The sequence below is a fragment of the Ambystoma mexicanum genome, chromosome 12 (genome assembly GCF_040938575.1).
Source record: "Ambystoma mexicanum isolate Mex_15411 chromosome 12, UKY_AmexF1_1, whole genome shotgun sequence".
Lineage (NCBI taxonomy): Eukaryota > Metazoa > Chordata > Amphibia > Caudata > Ambystomatidae > Ambystoma > Ambystoma mexicanum.
The window spans coordinates 672,320,859-672,342,219 of NC_090936.1; the positions used below are offsets into that span (position 1 = coordinate 672,320,859).

The following is a 21,361-nucleotide window of genomic DNA, read 5'->3' on the forward strand; positions in this document are numbered from 1 at the left end:
GGGGAGTGCATGGAGAGGGGACAGGGGAGGGGGTAGAGTCGCTATCATATTATCAATGGCCCAATAAAAGATCAATGCTAGTTTTTAAATTAGATATTTAACAGGCTGGAAAAGTGCCAAGTGTTAGTAAAATGCCTCTATGGCCCTATTCTACCTAGAAACCAAAAAACGAAAGATATGTCTCCATCTGGATGTCACTAACTGAAAAGCCGTCCTTGTGTTCAAAACATCCTATCCTGACCATCACACTATAGACAAAGCAACAAAGGGGTACAAGGAAAAGTCTTAAACTTGATGTTGGCAAAAGTGTTCAAAACCAAGAGTATAAGAAGGACTCCCATGAAAATGTTCTCCAAGGTAAAGACCCATGGATCCAAAGGGTGGTCCCCTTCCCCTGTATTCTTAAATAGGAAGGCAAAAATGTCTCTTTAGCTAACAGTTTCTTTGTGTCTTTACTGGACTCACAACATTCTTGTTTAAACAATACATTATGTAACGGTCCTTTTGTAGAAATGTTTGTAACTGCAGATCACATGGTACACTCCTCTGCCAGGAATCTTTTTACAATTTCAGCTGCCTGATGTACTCACCTGCCAGAACCTCTTATGCAGTTCATAGTTCTTTAGCAATAACACAATGGCATATTCACTGAGGTGCTTGGGGGTAATATTTGCTAAAACCTTCACCCCAGACTGGTATCTTTACTTGATTGGGGTTTGCCTTTGTACTTTGCCTGGTCTGCATTCAAATATTCCGCTTATTAGGTTTGGAATTTGCACTTTGCCTTGACTGCATTCAAACAAACATTGGGTATTTTCTGCATCGCATCAGCAATTTTGTATAATTCAAACATTTGTTGGCGCACTTGTCGGAACGCCCTGGTGCCCCCAACTGCTTTGGGTGGACTTGCCAGTTCCTTCCAGCACCTCCAATTCTTCACGTGCCTCTGCGGAGTGGTTCGTTCACCTGCTTCCCACTATGGAGTGTGCAGACATTCATCCAGCGGGGCTCGACAGTCACACACCGGCTTTCCTTTTTGGCCCAGGTTGGAAAACACATCTCAACATCCAGGCGCTCCTGAGCAGCTACCAGCATCTCCACAGACCTTGCTCGCATGCAGCATTTCTCCACCTGCTCCGGGGCCTTCTCCGTTACACCACACCTGTCTGTGTGTCTCACGTTTGTTAGCCTCAGCATAGAGGTTCAACGTGTTCTCCTGCACTGTTCCCGCTGCAGGCTGCACAGGCATTGCTCTCCCTGGGTTTCCTTTCTGTGAGAAAGGATGCAGTCAACTTTAGGCTGTAGCACCCTGCTAAAGCCCAGGGTTTCCTAGTCTTTCTGGTGGGGCCACACTGCTCCTCTTGGCTCTTCCAGCACTCATCAGCTACCCTTTGGCAGTTGGGGTGCAAGGGTTCCCCGCTCCTCTGTCCCAAACAGCAGTTCACAGTTCCTTTCCTTCAGTCACACGAATTCAGCAGCCAGGTACTTCAGGAAGGACCTCTCGCACACTTCCTGAGTCTTACTTCATTTTTATATCGGCTTTGGCCAATAGGATTTGAGGGAGGACTAGAATGCTGATTACTGACAGCAGCTGCACATGTGGGGGTTATACCATAAGAAATAGTGACAGTACCAGGTATATTAACAGCATTATTGGGCTATTTACAGCCTCCCATGGCATTTAATGGTAGCACACAGTGGGCTACATGTTAATTTCGTGATCATATGCCCAGGTCCTCACACAGATTGCATAATATGTTCAGTTTGAGCAGTTGGTCACACTATTTGGAAAAAAGAATTCAGAATACCCTCACTAGGGTTTTAATGGCTGATCGCACTGGGCAGCCCCAGCAAGCTACCCTAGCAAACCTCATCAATATCGCCCTTGCCCCCATCCAACACCCATGGACCACATGCACATACCCTCTCATGTTGATCAATGCTATGTCAGCAGTCGCTCACGCTGCAGAGCTAGCTGACCTCATCTCGTACAACAAACCTTTTTTAAAAACTTGTATTTATAAAGGTTCACGTTCACGACAATATTCAATTTGTGCATTTAACTTGACAGCACAAAGTGATACGCCATCCACCTTATGAAACATCTTACATGTCAGACAAAAAGTCATCAATCCCTCCTACAGTGTTACACCACTAAGGACACCAAGCAGCCTGTGGTACAGTTTCCCTATTATTCCACAATCTCATAGCATAATCGTGACCCATAACTTCCCCACTCCGAACTGGCTCTCTAGTCCCCGGTCTCCCTCAATGTTAACACAGAACACACTGGGTCTCAGATGTCTATAGGCCTAGAGCCTAAAAGTTGGAACTTGCAAAACTCTTGTTCGACATCACAGCACCAGGCAATGTCTTAACCATTTTGACAGTGTTGGTGCCACAGGGCATGCACAAAGCACCAGTATACATCATTTTGCCAATATCATACAGATGGATAACTTCCTCCCACCCTTTGAAATACGTGTCAACCATTCCACCAAACGACGAAGAATATTCAACAGAACTGTGCATCCAATCATTGTCCCTGTTACTGCTGTGACCTGTCTCCAGAAAGTTGTTGGATGCGGGCAGCTCTACAAATCATGTATACAATCAGCATCATCACACTTACAACTGTAGCACTTCCCATCACATGATGTATCAAACTTCCTCTGAACAGCTGTGGTTATATACGCCTGATGCAAAATTTTAAACTGTATAAGTTTAAATCAGGAGCTAATCGACACTTTCCTAGTGTATGAATACATTTAATTCCATTTTGCATCCAGCAGCTCCTCCTCCAATTCTGCTTCCCATTTCGATCTGCTAGGTGGCCTCTCTCTGAAGACAGCATCGAAAGCCATACTGTAAATTGTAGCAACAATCCTTTTGGAGTTTGCAGAATTCGCCAAGATCTTTGTTAGGCAGAAACCTGTGCAGTTCCCTTGGGGAACACTGCAAAAGATTTAAGACTACAGGTATAGCAGTAAACCCCTTTGGTAGCAGTCCGCACCACCCAGATTTACCTGGTAGCTGTGGCTGAGCAGTCAGACTTCTCTCAAGAAGAGTTAGGCAGTATGCAAAGTATACACAATATGTACCAACATACAATAGCACAAGCAAACACTGACCAGAGCTTGGTTTCAAAAGTATATAGTTATTTATTTAAAAACACATATAAGAAAAAAAAACACTCTAGCAAAGAATATGGTAAAAACACTTCAACACAGTTATAATGAAAGTAGATTCAATCCTTTCTCCTATCTAGACAACTCTAGGTTAACACCACTTAATTAAAACAGAGGTGAGTGCTTAACGTTAGATGACACTCTAGTAGTTTCCAAGAAAGGGAGAGAAAAAGCAGAAATGGGTTAAACACACCACTCTAAGGTCCAGAACACTTGCAATAGGCTCAAAGAAGCACAAAGTCACAGGTGAGCAAAAGTCACTAGGCAGGGCCCACTCTTAGAGTAGCCGGAGCGAAAATGTGCCCAAGATCACACTGTTAGTTAGAGATTCAAAGTCTTGCAAAGAGTCAAAAAGAGTTTAGAGTGGCTCAGAAAGTTTAGCCAAAGTGTCCCAGGCACTCCCAGGTTCGAAAGCCGGGGACTAAATCTACCCCGTACAGTCGGTGGCAAGGGAAGCCAGGCGGAACACAGTACCTTAAGCGGAAAGGATCCTCCAGCGGGGGCAGTTGTTCCAGGCAGCGACAGCAAGGCTCGACGTCGGTCAGGGGAGAAGAATATCTCGCTGAAGAGCAGAAGAGAAAGGTCGTAGCACTGCCCGGGAAGAAACCAGCCGCGGAGTCCTCCGGTTAAAGGGTTGGTACCGACTTTCGCGGTATGGGGGTAAAGTGTGGTATTCCGGTTGCCGGGGTGCTTGGCACAGGCAAGGCGGCCACGAGATACCTCAAAGAACGGAAAGAAGGCGAAAACTGGTTGTCCCCACCAGTCAAGGGAAGGAGCCACTCCGTTAAGAGTTCTCCTCGGTCGTCGGGAAAAGTGGTGAGACGGTTCAGCAGGGCTCCACCGGGTGGTGTCGTCGAAGCAGGTCGGCTCAGCTCTTCCCTCGTCGGATTCTTGGTCCTGTGGCGACTTCTGAAGTCCCAGTCCCCAAAGCCCTGCTTTTATGCAGCAAGCCCCCATTCACCCAGCCTAGCTGTCACTCAAACATGCTAAGTGGTGAGCCGGGCGGCTCACCACTTGGGCCAATCAGGACGGAGTGCGACTTGAGTTACCAAGGTAACTCAGTCCAGGGTGCCTAAATCCCCCTCCACCCCTCCTAAGTACCCCAGACAGAGTGGCACCACTTTGGAGGGCTTCTGTGGAGAAGCCCGCCAAAAGTGGAACAAAGGGCTCCACTTTGGGTCAGAGTTACAGAGGCGAACACCAACGCCATTTTAGAATCAAGTTTTGGCAAAAAGTCCCAACCGGAGTTATAAAAATAAATATATAAACCGGCGGTATGTTTAAGGCTACCGTAAATAAATAATTAAATGTGTTAGCCTAAAACAATGGGAAATCCCATAGGAAAATATTCGCGGTCGAATATAAAACGTAGTTTCCACTGCCACCAGCCAAAACTCGATCAGGGGGGACGGAGACGTGCCCCCTCGACTAACAGACCCTGGGGCAATCGAATTGCCCCAGCCAGTACGTCCACAATATGATGGTTTGTACTGGTTCTGTTCAGGATTCAAGACTAGCAAAGTCTTTGGTGACTTTACATGCCCTGGGAGACAGTAGTCAGTCCCAGGGTATGGAGTCTATGTTGGGGAGTCCCTAGGACACCCCTGGGTCACGGCACAGAGGGTGCTGTGTAACCCACATCACAAAAATACATGAGGCCCTATGGAGTAAAAGACCCCATAGCCCATTCAACACAAGGTTTGTCCAAGATAACACAGTTCAACATGTCCAAGAGTGAGGGTAAAAGAGTCTCACTCTTGGCAGGAGAAAAAAAAATAAACCCCAGAAATCCAGCAAAGCTGCTGGGGGACTCACTAGGTAGGGAAATTCAGCCTAAACAGAGAATTCTCCCTAACAATCTTTAAGAGGGGATCCGCAGGAGGCTCTCCCAGAACCCCCAGCGTCCATGCCCCAAATGCCTCCCGCAGCCTATAGTAATGAACACCACCCCAAATGTGTCCCCCAATTTGGCCATGACTTGATCCGAGGAAACAAATAAACCCTCTGGCCCTGGATAGAAATCTTACAGTGTTTGTACCCCATACCTCAACCATTCTGCCCTAAGTCTTTCATCACATGTGGTCTCTAAACACTGGACACTGCACTTCTCCATGCATGAACAGTACATGCTGCTAGGTCGAACGGACACTTATTATCATTTATCTTCAATGACATCAGGGAACTCTAAAGAGTATGGCGATGCTGACCTTTTTAACTCAACATGTGGAAACTGCTGGGAGTCTTTCAGCCAATAAGATGCAAACGACACTTGTGCAGCCAAGTAATATAGCTCCAGATCCGGCAGCCCAATCCCCACCCTGGACCCCATGTTCCTATTAACGTATCCCATTGTATCTGAGACCTTTTCGGACTCCACACCAATGTAACCATCAGTGATTTTAACTCACTAAAAAATTGAGAGCCCAGCCACACCAGAAATGAGAAACAAATACAATAGTTTACTAAGGATAATCATCTTTATAAATCGCTACTCTTCCTAGAAGAGAGATTGGAAGGGACACCCACTAGTCAATCCCTCCAGTTACACACTGTAATTATCCAAAAAAAGCACAGTACTGGACCTACTTACCCTAATCCCCAGGTACTTGGTGGAGTCCTGTTCCCACCCAAACCGTCCACTCCCGAGGGGCACAGAGTACCATCGTTCCGTGGAAATAGGATCGATTTAAACCAGTTTACTAACAGATCCGAAATACTCCCAAATACCTCAATTTCCCTAGCAAGAGGTTACAAGTAGGTATCAGGTTCCCTAATATATAATATGAAATTGTCTGCATACAACAAAAGCAGTTCACGGGTGCCCGCCCTATTGCTATCCCACGATTATTATGTAGGGTCACGACTGCCTGGACCGAGGGATCAATCTGCACAAGCACACCAAAAAGCCTTCTTAGATTGAGAGCCATGCTCCTACCCGGTATGTAACCTGCCTGATCCTTATGTGTTATAGAGGAAATAAACAGGAGCAACACGTCAGCTATTATTTTGGAAAATAGTTTAGTGTCTACAATAATAAGAGATATCGGCCTGTATGAGACGTAACCCAGCGGATCTTTTTCGGGTTTCAATATCAAAGTTACTATCCCTTCGCACATTGGAAGTGAGCCCACCTCGATACTTTCACACCAAGCCTGTAATAGGTATTCCGCCACCCCTGTGCCAAATTCCTTACAGATCTCTACAGCAACTCTGTCAGCGTCTGGGGCTTTAGCCACCGGCAGATCTCAAACAGCCTTCATAATATCACGCACCAGAGTGCTCAATGCTTCCACTGCCTGATCACTGAGCCTTTTCAAATTAGAATTACCCACAAAACTCTGCAAGGCTTCTGGGTGCGCTGGAGGTCGACTAGCATACAAATGCCTATCAAAGTCCCTGAATGCAGCCAGTATATCCCCCTGGTCCGTTACTATAGAGCCGTAGGCCCGGCGAATCATAGGTATATTAGCCTGTCCTCGGATGGCACTCAGCATTTTCACCAGGTACCATCCAGGCCGACCCTCCTCCCCATATCTCTGTGTCATCTGCGGAAACCACCAAAAAGCACACTTCTCTATCAGTCTCTTCCCTTAATTTATTTAAGGTTGTATGGGCGTTCAAGGATTCAGTGGAACTGTAATCTCTATTCATGACCTCCAGTGCCTCCAGAGAACTTTCCAACTCTCCCAATCTCCCACAAATCCCCTTTAATACTCTGCACTCAACTGAGATACAACAGCCTCTCAGATTAACATAAACGGCTCCCACAGGGTACAGGCACATGTCACCGACACTGCATTAATTGCGAAAAAGGATGATGTCTTGGCCCTTGCTTTGATACACTACATCGAGATGGCTTGACCCTTAAATCTCCAGCATGGCTGAGCAATCGATGAGTGAGCCATCCGTAATTACCACAGTAGTGGGGAGTGATCAGACAGTTTCCTTGGAAGCATAACAGTACTCACTAACAAGCATTCGCCGGGTTTGTCAATATGTAATCTGTGTGAGAGCTTGAATTGTGAACTGACTAAAAAGAATATTCCCCTCTCCACTGGATGCGTGGTCCTCCAAAAAGGTCAACCAGCCCCATATCTGCCACCTACCCAAGATTGCCTTGGCTACTGTAGATGTCAAATTTGTAGCCTCAGAGGATCTGTCCAGTTCCGTATTGAGCACCATGTTCAAATCCCCCACCAACCACCAATCGCGTGTCTGTTTACTTCATACTTTCTGTCCACAAGACCTCATAAAATCAGGGATCCTCCACGTTTGGCCTGTAAACATGAACAAATGTAACCAGGTTCCCAGCTAGCAGCCCAGACACTATAAATTTTTTTTTTAAAAAAAACCTTCCCTCTGGATCGCATTCCCTCTCCAGAAGCTTAAATCCTAGCGATGTGTATAATAATTGACACTCTCCACGAGTAAGGACATGTAAAACCTAGCATCTCCCCAAGACCTAGCGAAGTTGTCGTTCAAGCACACCTTCAGATGCGTTTCCTGCAGAAACAATATCTTAGCCCCATGACGCTCCTCATATGCCACCATCTTGTGCATTTTAGCATAATTATTAAGGCGCTGCACATTCCAACTGAGGCGTGTACATTGATCAGGTCCTCAAGTCCCTGCCATCTGCCCCTTTACCATTTCCCCAACAATCCACCCACTTAGCCCCCTCCACCTGTCCAAAGACCCCTCCCCCTCCACTGCCTAACCCCAACAGGCAGTGAAATCATCCCCTCCCTTCCCAAACGCCCCCTAAACGCGCCTTGTTTGGGTGCCCAGCCGTTGGCACCAGACACAGACCATACCCAACCCACGCTCACAAGCTCCTCCCTAGGAGGAGAAGGCCCATCTTAATAGGATATATAGCAATTGTCCCGTTTCGTTACATGATCACCAGCCAGACCCAATACTTCAAAACTAACAACACCACCACCACCTCTAGCAATCAATCATGGACATTCCTAAATTAGTCCGGGTGTCGAGCAAATGTATCACCTCTCAGGTTGAAGGAAGGGATTCCACAAAGGAAATCACCTCCTCTGGGTTTGTAAAATAAAAAAAAAGAAAAAGAAAAAAAAATAAACATCTCATTACCGTGGACCACCGATAACTTTGAGGGGTACAGCATTGCGTATTGAATCACCCATTCTCCTGGTAAGCAAATTGCAGCCAAGAAGGACAACCTTGCCCTTTGCAACGATGGAGCAAAGTCCTGATAGAATGACACACTATCCTCCTTGTATTGTCGTTCCCCCAGTTTCCCCAGTTCACATGCTCTCCTCAACAGCTTAACAATGACTGGGTGCTGGCTTTGCCCTGGCCTAGGCGTCTGTCCTCAAATCCTATGAGCCCTCTCCATGATAAATTGGGGAGGCAGAGGGTGGATCTGGCAAGACCTGCTTGAAAAAGGACTCCATAAATTGTTCCATGTTGTATGTAGTTACTAACTCCGGAATCCCCATCACTCCGACATTATTACGTCTGGGTCACGTCTCTAAATCCTCATTCTTATCTCAGATTTCCTTTTACTTGCTTCTGCAGCTCATGAGTGGCCACAGCCACTTCACCACTGGTGTCCTCCAACACACACACCCTGTGTTCAGACTCTCGCAGTCTGCTACTTTCTTTCTCAATTCTCTCCATTTTCTACTCCATACCATCCAATTTCATGTCGACTGCCGCAAATCCATTCTTCATTTCAACCAGCATTAAGGTCAGCTTAGAGGGTCTTATTCAAGCTGAAAATCCCCTCCACCCCACTCCCAGCTGATCCAGGTGATGCCATGGGGCCCTTATCTAGTGCCAGCCCCTCTTCTGTGTAAACGGCAGGCAACCCTGCTAATCACCTTTTGCCATCTGGTAATGGGGCTGCTCACAGGCCCTCCGTAAATCGTGAGCAAGTGGCTCCCCCCTCGATGAGTCCGCCAACAGCTAGAGGAACCGCACACAGCCCCCTCTTTTCTGGAGCCTCAGATATCGGTCTATTCTCCACTCACCACTGCACTGCTGCTCATAAGTCAATTAAGGATCACACTGCCTCCAGACAACAGCAAGCACAGGCCGCAACAGAGTGGGTCCAGATCTCAATATACAGCTTAGGGAGTATACACGGGTACACCAACAAGCCAGTTAGCACTCTGCATGCGGTCCATCCATATAGGTCAAAAACATCCAATGCCTGCAGTAAGCCTGCACTGTAGCAGCTCCAGTTCTCATTTAGGCCACCGTACCTCTGCACCCAGTACTGAGGAGTAAGCACACATCCAGCCGTGGCCGAGAGTCAGCAAAATCAATTTCTCCTGCAGCAAAAACCCAAGAAAGGCTCTCTGCCCTGGCAGTCCTTCATATTCACCGGCCCGCCGGCGATACCTACCCGGGAACAACCGTCACCCTCCTGTGGACGGCCCGGTCTCTCCCCTGCGGTCCACTAGACGCCGGCTTCAGTCCTGCCAAGGATGCCCGCGCCGGCTCATTATGTCGCTTACCCGACAAACTCTGGCCACGGCACAGCAGAGAGTTCGGGCAACAGGCTCACCAATCCAGCCACCGCCCCAGCGGCATCCAATTCTCTTCTCCAAAGCACGAGGCTCTCCGCTCAGCCATCCGCTGTGGACTTCTTCCCGCAACAGATCAGTGGTACCCGGGCCCAGAGGACTGCAAAGGGTAGTAATTGTAATTGGTTATCGGACCGCTGTTTAGCAGCAATAGGTTGCTGGGCCTGCTCCCAGCAATGCGTTGCCGGGCTCCTTGCTGTGCACTCACTGCCTCCGTAGGGAGGGGGGTCCACTGCCACTGGCTCGCCAACCAATATCGCAGCACAATCCCAACCCAGTACTGTTGTCAAGAGGTCAGCAGTGCTTCCAGCAACACTGCAGCCGATTTGGATCAACTTCAATGGGTAGCAGCCAATGCCCTCCTCCTCCTCCTCCTCAAGACTGCCAATGGAGCTCAGAAAGCGGTGGCCATCTTGGTTGCTGGCTCTCGAGCACCCCCCCTCATACCACGAATCACTTGCCTGCTTTTTTCTTCTAACGCACAAGGAATCTATCATCTTCCACCTCATCTACAGACGACCTCACAGACCCTTTCATTGCTGACATCTCCAACTTACTCTTCTCTGCCAAATTACCACAGTCTAACAATGTCTCAGTTTTTAACGTCCCTAAGTCAGAGGTGAACAAGCTCACTGTAAGCATGGTTTTCACATGGACCGGTTCCATTTTCCTTTTGCAAATTGTGCGCTCTCCCATGCACACTAAAGGCAACACCCTAGACTTAGTCTTCACATCAACCGCCACATCACCTGTGCAGACCTATCCCACTTGTCTGACCACAGCGCTATTCCATTATCAGTCACCCACTCAACTAAGGCCAACAAAGGTCGGGCTAAATGCCCCCTCACTCAACACCGCTCAGTCAAAAAGCAAACTTTGCAGACTTCCCCCACCACAGGGAATGCCTCAGGCTTCCTGGAATTATTCAACAATTCTACTATGAAACTGGTGGAGACTCATGCCCCCCTGAAAACCATATTGGCTAATAGCAAATCGTCTGCCATTTGGTAAACCCCCCGAGCTAGCTCAATCAGAGCCCTAGAAACAGTGGCACAAAAACCGTAATCCGGGAGATCTCACCAAACTCGAATCTCTCTGCGAAAACCATAGGGTTCTGATTACAGAGGCCAAAGCTGCTTGCTACTCCCATCACCATTGTGGCAGCCTCTAACAGGAGCAAAGTCTTCTTTGAAGTAGTAAAGTTTTGTACCAAACCCTCATCCAACCCGAGGTACCAGCAACTCAGGAAAAATGCTACAGAATCAACACATTTTTTTAAAATTGAAAAATTAGACAAGATGCGAGAGATCATCGAATCAACCTCTTGCAGCATTAGCAACCTTTGCTCCCTGGCACACACATTGCCCCTCTGCACCGAATCCCTCTCCCCGGAATCTCCTAAAATGATTACCTCCCTCAAACCTAATTCTTACTCTGATATAATTCCAGCCTCCACCATTAAACAACTGACGGGCCCGGTGCTCAATGCGCTCCTTAGCATTATCAATGACTCCCTCACAGAAGGGTTTTTCCTGGACACCCTCAAGACTGGTCTCATATGACCTCTTTAGATACAGATAACCTGGCTATCTACCAGCCCATTACCAACCTCCCGTTTATTTGCAAAATCTTGGAAAAAGTAGTTGTACAAAACTACCTCGGCAGAATGAAACAACTCCACCTCCTAAATGACCATCAGTCAGGGTTACACCCCAAGTGCATCATTGAAATAGCCACCATCCAGGTGGTTGATGATCCCCTCCAAATCTTAGATAAGTCTGACTCAAGTCTCCTTGACCTCTCGGCTGCATTCGACATAGTCGATCACCGCATTCCTTCTCTCCCTCCTTGCTGACAGGATGGGATTCTCAGGCACTGCCCTGAATTGGTTTACCTCCTCTCAGGCGGACACCAGGCTGTCCAGATGAACTCTTTCCATTATAACTGACTCCAGGTCTCTTGAAGAGTCCCCCACAAGGCTCCATCCTCTCATCAATCCTTTTTAACATTTACATGGAGCTTCTTGGCACTCTCCTCAAAGATCACAATATAGCCATTCTGCAATATGCGGATGATACTCAATTGTACATGTGAGTAAATAGCATGGAGGACATCACTTGTCTCTGCGATTACCTGGTCAACATCCAGTCCTGGACGTCGATTGCCTACATCAAACAAAAACCATCCAAGACTAAATTCATCCTCATCAGTCCACCCGCTAAAATAAAATGTGTCCAACAATGGCTCAATGATATGCGCCTAGTAGGATTTTATTCACAATTCTCAAACTCCGCAAAATCTTTAGGCTTCACCATTGACAGCAACCTGTCCTTCCAGAAACACATAGCCAAGGCGGTCCAAATAGCCTGGCTCTGAACTTCTACCCTTCGATAAATCAACCCTTCATCCCGCCGCAGAAATTCTAGACCCTCGTGCAGGCCCATGTGGTCTTGCACATGGATGGGTGAAAAGGTCTCCTGATAGGGCTCCCAGCTGCTCACTTGGCGCCCCTAAAATCAGTCCACCACGCTGCAGCACATATTATGTAAGCAAGGAAATTTGACTGAATACCCCCTCCCATCCTATGCAAACAACATTGGCTTCCTCTCCAGGCCAGGATACGATTCAAGACTGCATGTATCATCTACAAAACACTTGCGAGTAGCACACCAGCGTACCCGGCAGCTAAACTCCACAGACCTGGTGGCACATGCACCTCGTGCAGCAAATTGACCAACCGGTTTGAATCACAACTTGACCACAAAAAGGATCCGCAAAGAATCCTTCTCTTGTCATGCACCCACCCTCTGGAACTCAATCCCTGGGTCTTGCTCAGAATGCCCCCGCAATGCTCCTATTTAGCAATTCTCTCAAAACATGGCTCTTTCAACAAGGGCTAATTCCAATGGATGCACATAGTGACGCTCTGATGCTCTCGAGGTAGGTCTGCACTTTAAACATAAAAATAAAAAATAAGAAATACAGAACTGCTGAATTCGGTCCACTTGCTCAGAGACTTTACATGGCAAGGGCAAGAACATTATGTTACTACCGGGTGATAACATGGCAACATGTGGCAAATAGTATATGTACCTGGTGTCACTAGCCAAGGTATCGGAGTACTCGAATGGATTCTAGACTTGGGACCCTTCAGTACAAAATTCGACACAGGATATATTACACACCACATGCACTGCATACAATGGGGAAAAAGAAAGGGAAGAGATGTCCCAAGTGCAAGAGAGAAGAGGGGGACATGCATCCACATGGTCTGGTCACGCACCAGTGTTCTGTGGGAGGAAGTGTGTGAAGTTCTTAATGTCTTGGTGGAGGATGCTTTGCCCACGGATCCCATAGCCCAATCTATTGCCCTCAATATGTGGTCTTTCATGGCCAAGTCATAGATGGTGATATGCAGCAATCCACTCACAAATAAATTGCACACAATTTAAAAACAGATGAACCAAGAATATGTAAAGATTAACATGAAGAATGCCCACATTGCAAGACAGGCTGTTAATAACCAGAGGAAAAAAACACAATGTTACCTGATGTAAGGAGCAGAGTCAAAGTCTTTAGAGCCACGGTTAAAAGGTTTAAATTTGCATTATGCAAGGAGAGCACATTGAGAATCTGTCTGCAACAATAAAAAGACAGAACTATTGTTAGAAAGGTAACCAGAAATGATGTACATGTTAATTTATATAGAAATACATCCAGGGCCAATTATAATTAAACAATTGTTTTACTACTAAAGAATGCTTTATTGTCATACGTAGTATAAGTAAAATAATCCCTATGCTTCTTATAACCCTGCAAATAAATGAAAGAATAGTTACAGAAATGTCATTTTCATGGAGGTAGAAAACGCATTCCAACAGCAGCTAACTAACGAATTACGAAGAAATGCTTCCATTTGGTGATTAAAAGGATTGTGATTAACTCAAATTGCACTTCTGTTTCATCCCAGCATCCACCAGTAATGGTGAAGTACTAGGGAGTAGTGGGTAGAGGAATGGGGATTAGAAAACTAATCCTGGACCATGTGCATTGCCTTCTGGCTGCTTCAGAAATGCTTGTATGCCAGTACTAGCAACAAGCAACCACTCCAGTTCAGGAAACACTACCCCAGTACCCCAATCCTTTTCTCACAAGCAATACCAAAGACACAGCAACTTTCCGGGTTCTGGCCTAAACGAGAGAAGGCGCCATCCAGATTAGCTGTGGGAAGTAGCAGATGCTTATCAAAGTTGCACGAGAACTTTTGGCAGACTGTTTTGTAGGATGTTTTAATTGGGTGACATCTAATTCAGGGGGATTTTCCACCCAACCCACCAAACCATGCATGCATAATTTTCCTTTATTTGAATAAAAGTTATTTGTATGATCCCAAGACCAGTGGAGTAACTTTGCTGAAAATGTTGGGGGGTGGGGGGGATGAACATGACATCTGAAGATAAGGTACCCCAGCCAAACGAATGGGGACAAAATGGTGTGCATTGAAAGTTGGGGGGGACAAACACCCCTGTCCCCCCTAAAATTACGCCCATGCCCGAGACCCCCAATTGAATAATATTGGTTCCCAACAGCTTCCCTCCTCTTTCGGGACAAGAAACACGCATGGATTCACTGAAGGTATATTTATTAATAAAATAGAAATACATTGAATCTATTTAAGTATACATACATTATGCAACTATGAAAGTTGTTGTCTGACCATCCTAGCCTGACTTGCCAGTGGAGCACAGCTTTCTTTCTGCACTCCGCTGGGTTTTGGTTTTCACTCACTTTTTTATGGGGAAACTGATATGCCCTTAAAGACAGTCAGTACTGGGACTCTGCTTCCCTTAGCCTTTTCAGTTTGTTACAGGTTCTTTGCAACATTTTACCAGTGCACAAAGTACCTTACAGCACATTGCGCTGGGGTCTTCCTTACGTTTTTAAGGCCCTAAACACCCTCCAAGGATTTTTTGGTAGAAGTACAAATGTGCCTTGGACAGAGCTGGTGGCAGCTGTTATTTTTCATATATTTGTAACCCTTTCTTTCAGTCCATATCGCGTTCACAGTGTTTGACCCTGGACAGTGGCCTGGCCCCAAAATGGCCATTCCACAAGGTCCTTTGTTCTGTCCTTTGGCCATCTTGTCCATTTGCCTTCCCCAGGTCGAGCAGACCAGGCTGCGACAGTGTTTATTTGGTCATGCATTCTCCTGCGAAACGCCAAGCTTTCGTGGGCTTCTGCATGCCTTGTGTGCACGCCTCCAGGATGTCGGCTGGACTGTCTAGTTCCAATACACATCCTGGGTCCCAGAGAGCCTGGTGTGCTGGGAATTTCTGGAACCACAGTGATCCGTGATTGGTCCACGTCGGACATGGCTGTATGTGAGCAGGTCTCTCATTGGGTGCTCTTCGTTTTGGTGCAAAGGAGACTCTGGCCAAGAGAAGGGCCCAAACACTCATACCAGATCGATCTCGTGAGTTCTCACTGAACCAAGGATAGGGGCCAAGCATCCTGAAACCAAGAAGCCAAGTTGAGGAACTGCTGGAGACCTGCAGGACACCTCTGCCTCTGATCGAACTTAGAAGGTCTGCAAAGGCGCTTTGACCCATTTGAATAGGGGGACCAACTATTCACGGCACCTCCAACTTTACCTGAAAGCAAGCCTTTTCGGAAGTGTTCCTGGGCCAACAAGTGGACTGACCAATTTGCACAGGACCTTTGCTCTGGAAACCGTCGCTGTCTCGAGTCGACTCTTGAGATTTTGGAGATCATAAGCACTGGGTATAAGGCACTTTCCCGTCACGTTTCGTACACCTAGGCGCCCTAGGTCTGGAATTAGGAGAGTATGCGTGAACCCAAGTGCATGCGGTCACTGTCACCCAGTCGTGGTGACAAAAACGGGGGTGCACTGCTGCTGTGCCACCCTGTGCCCAAGACGAGATGCAGTGAAATCAAGCTGATCCCTTCAAGAGGAAAGGAGAAATTGTCCCTGTCCTGCCACAGAATCATCCCTGGAACACAGCTGCTGAAAGTTGTAGAACTGCACAATTGCAGCGTTTGAACCAGCAAACGAAGTGGACTCGACTGACGAAGTTTGGTCTTGAGTGAGCTTTCGGTCGGTGAGTACTTGCAACCCTCACCGGTGGCCCCAAGTGTGTCCATCTATTTTTACGCACAAGTGTCCCCTGAGGGTCACTCACCTTTATCGAGGTAGCCTGGGCACCGTCCTATTCCCAGCTCTTGGATTCTGTTCTTCCCTCTTGGGGAGACCCTCCTCAAATAGTGGGAACCTATTCTTTGCTGCCTCACCCACCTTCCTGAATCCCTACAGCCCCTGCAAGAGAACCTGTTTTCGCTCTACCGCACCATCGCGTGTGTCTGCACCGAAAGTACTTTTGAGTGCTAGGCTCCACTCTTCTTATGGACTGGGCTGCTTCTTAGTTATGGGTTGATAACTGCCTAGAGTATATTCACACTGTTGGCTCCCTTTCCTTACAGGTTGGGGACCCTTACTAATTGGCCTAAAGAAATGGCACACAGTAACTGTATATATGTGCTATAGTAGTGTTGTGTTGGTTTATGATTTACTACTGATATCTGCTGTGTATTTGATTTAAAAGGCCTTTAATAAATGTATATGTATTTTTTTTTATTTACTTGTTTATAATCAAAACAAAATTTGATTTTTACAAGACATCACCTCTTATATGTCACATAAAAGCGTTGCAGAAAGTACAGTGTGTCGTAGGAAAGCGGAGCCGAATGGGGCGTGTAGGAAGGGACTTTGTTAGGGAGTACTGAGAGAGGTTACACTCTGTTGCTCGTTTGAGAGCGGCCTCCAAAATCTTTACCGCCGCCGTGGACCATTTCGTCTTTTCGCCCGCAATCAAACGGCACCACCATGCATCTTCCTCACTGAGTGTTGCACCATACATTAGGGGCAGTAAAAAAGCTTCTCGCAGGTGCGCCGTTTTGTCACAATTTAGTAGTCAGGTGTATTTTTTATATACACCTGACAGAGTAATTTCTATTGTAGTGTTGTTTACTGTGTGTGCTCATTGTGGGTTTTCAATCACCCTCACCACTCCTGAGACCTACCCTTGACCAATGCTACCTCGATTGGTCTGGCTAGTTCAGAATGTTACCCATTTTAAAAAACTAGGCTGGCCTTCTGATCCTCTGCCCACCAGGTCAGAGTTCAGAAATCCATCTTAAAACATTCCCGCACATGAATCCCCTACAAGATGGAAAAAAATATGGTTGCTAAATATCCTCCAGTGGTGCTTCTGTTGCATTACTGCCTGAAAGTGATTGTCATTTTCAATGGGCAGTTTAAAGGTCGTTAAATAGGTGGCAGTTAATAACCCTTTCCCCCTTTTCTTGAATGGATCAGCACCAGAATTTTGCTAGATGATGTAACCAGGAAATTAATTCTATTACTTTATTTTTCTAGGTATGCACACAGTAAGATGCCCTTGCTCTTCTGTACTTGTACATTGCACAGAAAAGGAATGAAGGGATCTCCCACTATACACACCAAGGCTCTATTTAATCAAATCTATAATTCCAAAAGCATGTACACTTCTGAAACATTTACTTATTTCCCAGGATATACAGCCAAATTATTATACCCCTAACCCTCAGTACTTACAAATGACAAGGGACAGGGTTTAATTGGTTTCCCTTTATATTACACTTCTACCAGAGTTTATTTTGGCTGTCTCACAGACAGGTGGGTACCTTCTTAAGGAGTGGTTCAATTCTCACTCTTTAGGAACAGGTGGCGGGGGTCAGCTTCCGTCCACATCCTGATCTCCCACTTTCTGTATTTGGGCCAGTATGTAGTCTCTTCCACTGGAGAAGGCCTTCGTCTTTAACTCCAGTTAGGCCTCTCATACAGTGCTTTGTTGGTTAATCCATAAAATAGACCCAAAGGGACGGCAATCGATTACATCCTCCTTTCGGTTATCAATTTTCCTTTCTCTCCTGTGAGTCAGAAAGTATGTCCCGGAATCTATGGCTTTAAATGTGTATAGAGCAGAAATCTCTATATGTGCGTATCATTTTTGTAAACTAATTGGTGAATATACGTGATTGGCCAGTGTTCCAAAAGTGACATTACACTGAATCAACTACTCTATGGTCATTGGGCATTTTAATGAAGGGGCAGTCTGATGGTGTGATGCTGGAAATGCATTGGAGGGACAGGGCCTCCCTGTCCTTGTCCTGTAGTCCTTTTTCATTTGTGTTCTGTGCTGTTTTCTGCCCAGGAGTCCATGTGGGACTCCTGGCAGTGCAGCTCTTCCTGTTTTTTGGTTTGTTGCAATGACCCATGGGATACCCTTATGGCACCCATGGGTGGGGGTACGACCCTGTGCCCCTAGTGTATGTTTTTGGGCACCTGTGGGTGGCCCACAGAGCAGGGTATGGGCTGGTGGCAGCTCCAGCCTGAATTTGACAGGTGCTCTGAGTATCCTCCATTTTGGGATACCCAGGCCCTGCCATCGGAATCAGTTGATTCCTGATAGAAAACAAGATGGCCCCTGTGGCCTCTTGCTTTCTATTGACTGTTACCTTGTTTTCCCAAAGTCCTGGGAAGCCCGGACTCTGTCCCTTCCCCCTGACTGGCTGTTGGGTTGAAGTTCCATATATGGTGTTGTTGTGAAGTCCAGTCCAGACTGGCTGGAGCCTTCCCAGTTACTATGTTGTGGGTACACCCTGTGGGTGGGACCTGGGTGAATGGAGTGTGTGACCAATATGCACTTCTTGTTGTGGCTGTCTGGTTTCTGGTATGAGAGAAAAAGACTGAGAGAGCCCTGCCCGAAACTGGCCTGAATGCAGTGTGTAGTATTGAATGGCTTGGTACTTGTCCCAATCCACATTCCTTCTGAGTGTCTGAAAGGGAGGAGGATGGCCTGAATGCACTGTGTGCCTGATTGGCTGACTGACTGAATGAATGCCCTTCTTTATGATTGGCTGCTGAGCGTGACCCAGCAGTGTGGATGAAAGACAGGATAGTATATCTGGGGACCTCTCACCACTGGAAATTGTTCAGAAGCTGTGTCTAGACTTGAAGAGTAACTGGAACTGCTGATCCTCGACGCCCAGCTGGAAGAAGAAAACTTGCTGTTGCATTTGCTTCGACCCGATCTGAAAGCTGCCGAATTCGTCGAAGACTGATCCGAGAGAGGACCTGGTAAGGCGCCCTCTTCCCGTGCTCCGAGGGACCATCGAGCACCGCTAACCTTCGCCGAAGCTCCCTGGAAGTCAGACCCTCGAAAGGCTGCCGACTGGAGACGGGACCGGCGAGGAGATCGAAGTGAAGCACCCAGACTTCGCCACCGTCGAAGTCCATTTCTGTCGACCAGGGTTTGCAGATTTGTGTAACCGCTGGAGGCCCGTCGAAGTAGTGTTGCCCCAGAAGAGGGGACCGCTTGACGCTGTGCCGCCGACGACCGGAGCCGCCCGCTCCTTTGCCTAAGAGCATTTGAATCGAAGGACTCCCTTGTCTGCACCGAAGACCGCTTTATCCTGCCGGAGAGTCAAGGCCGCCGACGCGCCGAGGAGAATCCGCCGGCGGGTTTCCTGCCACCTGAAGGCCACAAAGACTTCGACGACTCGACGCCCTTGCTGGGCCACAGTTCTTCTGAAACTCTTTGCGGTCCAGAACTATCAAATGCCGAGGTGCCCCGCACACCTCATCCTCGCAGGACGTCGCGGACGAGCACCGCCAGGATCGATGCCATGGTCTCGGCACCCTCGAACTTCTCACCAACGTCGTCAAGTTCACTTTCTTCGACGCCTCTCGACGATCCGTGACCCCTGCTTGAAAGGGGGTCACTCAAGAAGGATCTGTCGACACTTCTTCGAAGAACCCTAATCCACCAGGTACATTGGGGGGTAAAAACATAGGAGAGAACAAGAGTATTGAGCAATATATGGACTGTTATATATATGTTATTGTGATAGTGTACATACCTTTGAATATTAATTATATAAAGACTGTTTTTTCAGTAATACACTGTGTGGACATTCCTTTGTGGTGGTTCGGGGACTACACTGTACTTAAGAACCAGCCTGCATCACCTCCTGAGAAGCTAGGCCTTGATTGCTCGTCCATTGCTACCACAATAGAGAATCTTGGCAGGGGTCCTCAGTGCCTCTCCTCTACCATATAGAGAGCAGAAGTACAGACACCCCCCCTCCAGTCTTTACAGATGGGAGTAACCTCTAAACCCATTTCCCCTCCCATTTGATGTTATGTCACCTTGGAGATCGTTGCATTAAACATGCGTAACTTTCTAACACCTTGCTCCACATATGTGATCATATTACTAATCGGTTCATCAAATTGCCCCCACTCAGGCAAAATTTAATGATGCTAGTTTGACCGCGGCACAATTTATGGTGGACGAGTTCTAAATTTTTGTCTTTTTTGCTTTGGTACTTTTATACACAAATCATTTTTCTATCTCAGAATAACAGGTAGGATATGCGACTCATTAGCATGCGCAGTTTCTGCATGAATCTATTCACAGTTGCCTAATTTGCATAACGATGCCAACAAAAGATTTTTTATAACATCTAATAGGGCATTTCAAGTTAGAACACTTAATGTTAAAGGTTTTTATACCGTGCACTGTTGCGCTCAGGTGCATCTGTAAAGCAAGGAGGGAGGTTAGTAGGGTTGAGCAGGAAAAGAGCAAGAGAGCCGTAATGTGCTGTTGGCCGTTTCAGTTCAGAGACAACATTTGCTGAGCATAGGTGCGATATTCAGATGGCGTCTGTTGTGTGGTGTTGGGCGAGATAGTGTATGATTTGTTTGTGGTTGCGATGTTGGGAAGTACATGAGGTTTGCGGTGCTGTAGAGGTGTGGTTGTCTAAAGTGCAGAATGTTGAGGTGTATGTGGAAGGGTGAGATTTAGTACGGTTTGTTAGTGGAAGTATTATTCCTGCTTTAGCTGTTACACTGATTTGTTGGACCTTGCCTCCCTCCATTTGCCATTTTTGGATTTTGATAATTGTCGCCTCCAGGAGTGATGGGTTCCTATGATCCTTTGTCGTTCCGTAGGCTGCTTGATCTCTTAATTCAAGCCCTATTTCAAGCTAGGTGAGGTGTTCCCGGCCCGCAAGGTGACTTAGAAGGTGAAGGACAATGTTCCCCCCCCCCCCAGACTCCACTTGGGACTTTTTCCATCATCTAGTTCAATTAAAAAAAGAACGCTCTACATCATGTCAGTCAGAAGTTACAAGCGAAATAGTGAAAGGCCTTTTTTTCCTCTCTTCCACTTTACTCAATATTACACGGCAGTCACTAGTTTTTCTGCCCAGAAACAGAACATCTAGAATGAGTTCCTTCCACCAATTTAGAGCTCCTTTAATTCTGTTCAGTCCCGTCGTCATGGGCAATTCCAGCACTTGGCTGCCCCTTTGTGGCAGACCCCAGCCACAAAATCCATTATAGTCCTTCAGTCAGGAGAAGCCTGGCTGAGTGAAATATTCGGACGCATGAGGAGACCACTGGTCAGGATGAATTCAATGCATATTTAAGAATTGAACTCAAGCACAAACAGATGTAAGTTGTTAATGGCTAGCATTCCATTTGTAATG

At 46.8% G+C, this 21,361-nt stretch overlaps 1 protein-coding gene across 1 annotated transcript in view; it reads right to left on the reverse strand.

Moving 5' to 3' along the window:
* LRRK2 (leucine rich repeat kinase 2) overlaps positions 1 to 21,361 on the reverse strand; it is a 2,398,611-nt gene that overhangs the window by 2,207,618 nt on the left and 169,632 nt on the right. Inside the window, exon 4 of the mRNA XM_069629211.1 lies at positions 13,300 to 13,388. Within this exon, the coding sequence (XP_069485312.1) occupies positions 13,300 to 13,388 (89 nt within the window). The remainder of the gene's footprint in view (positions 1 to 13,299; positions 13,389 to 21,361) is intronic.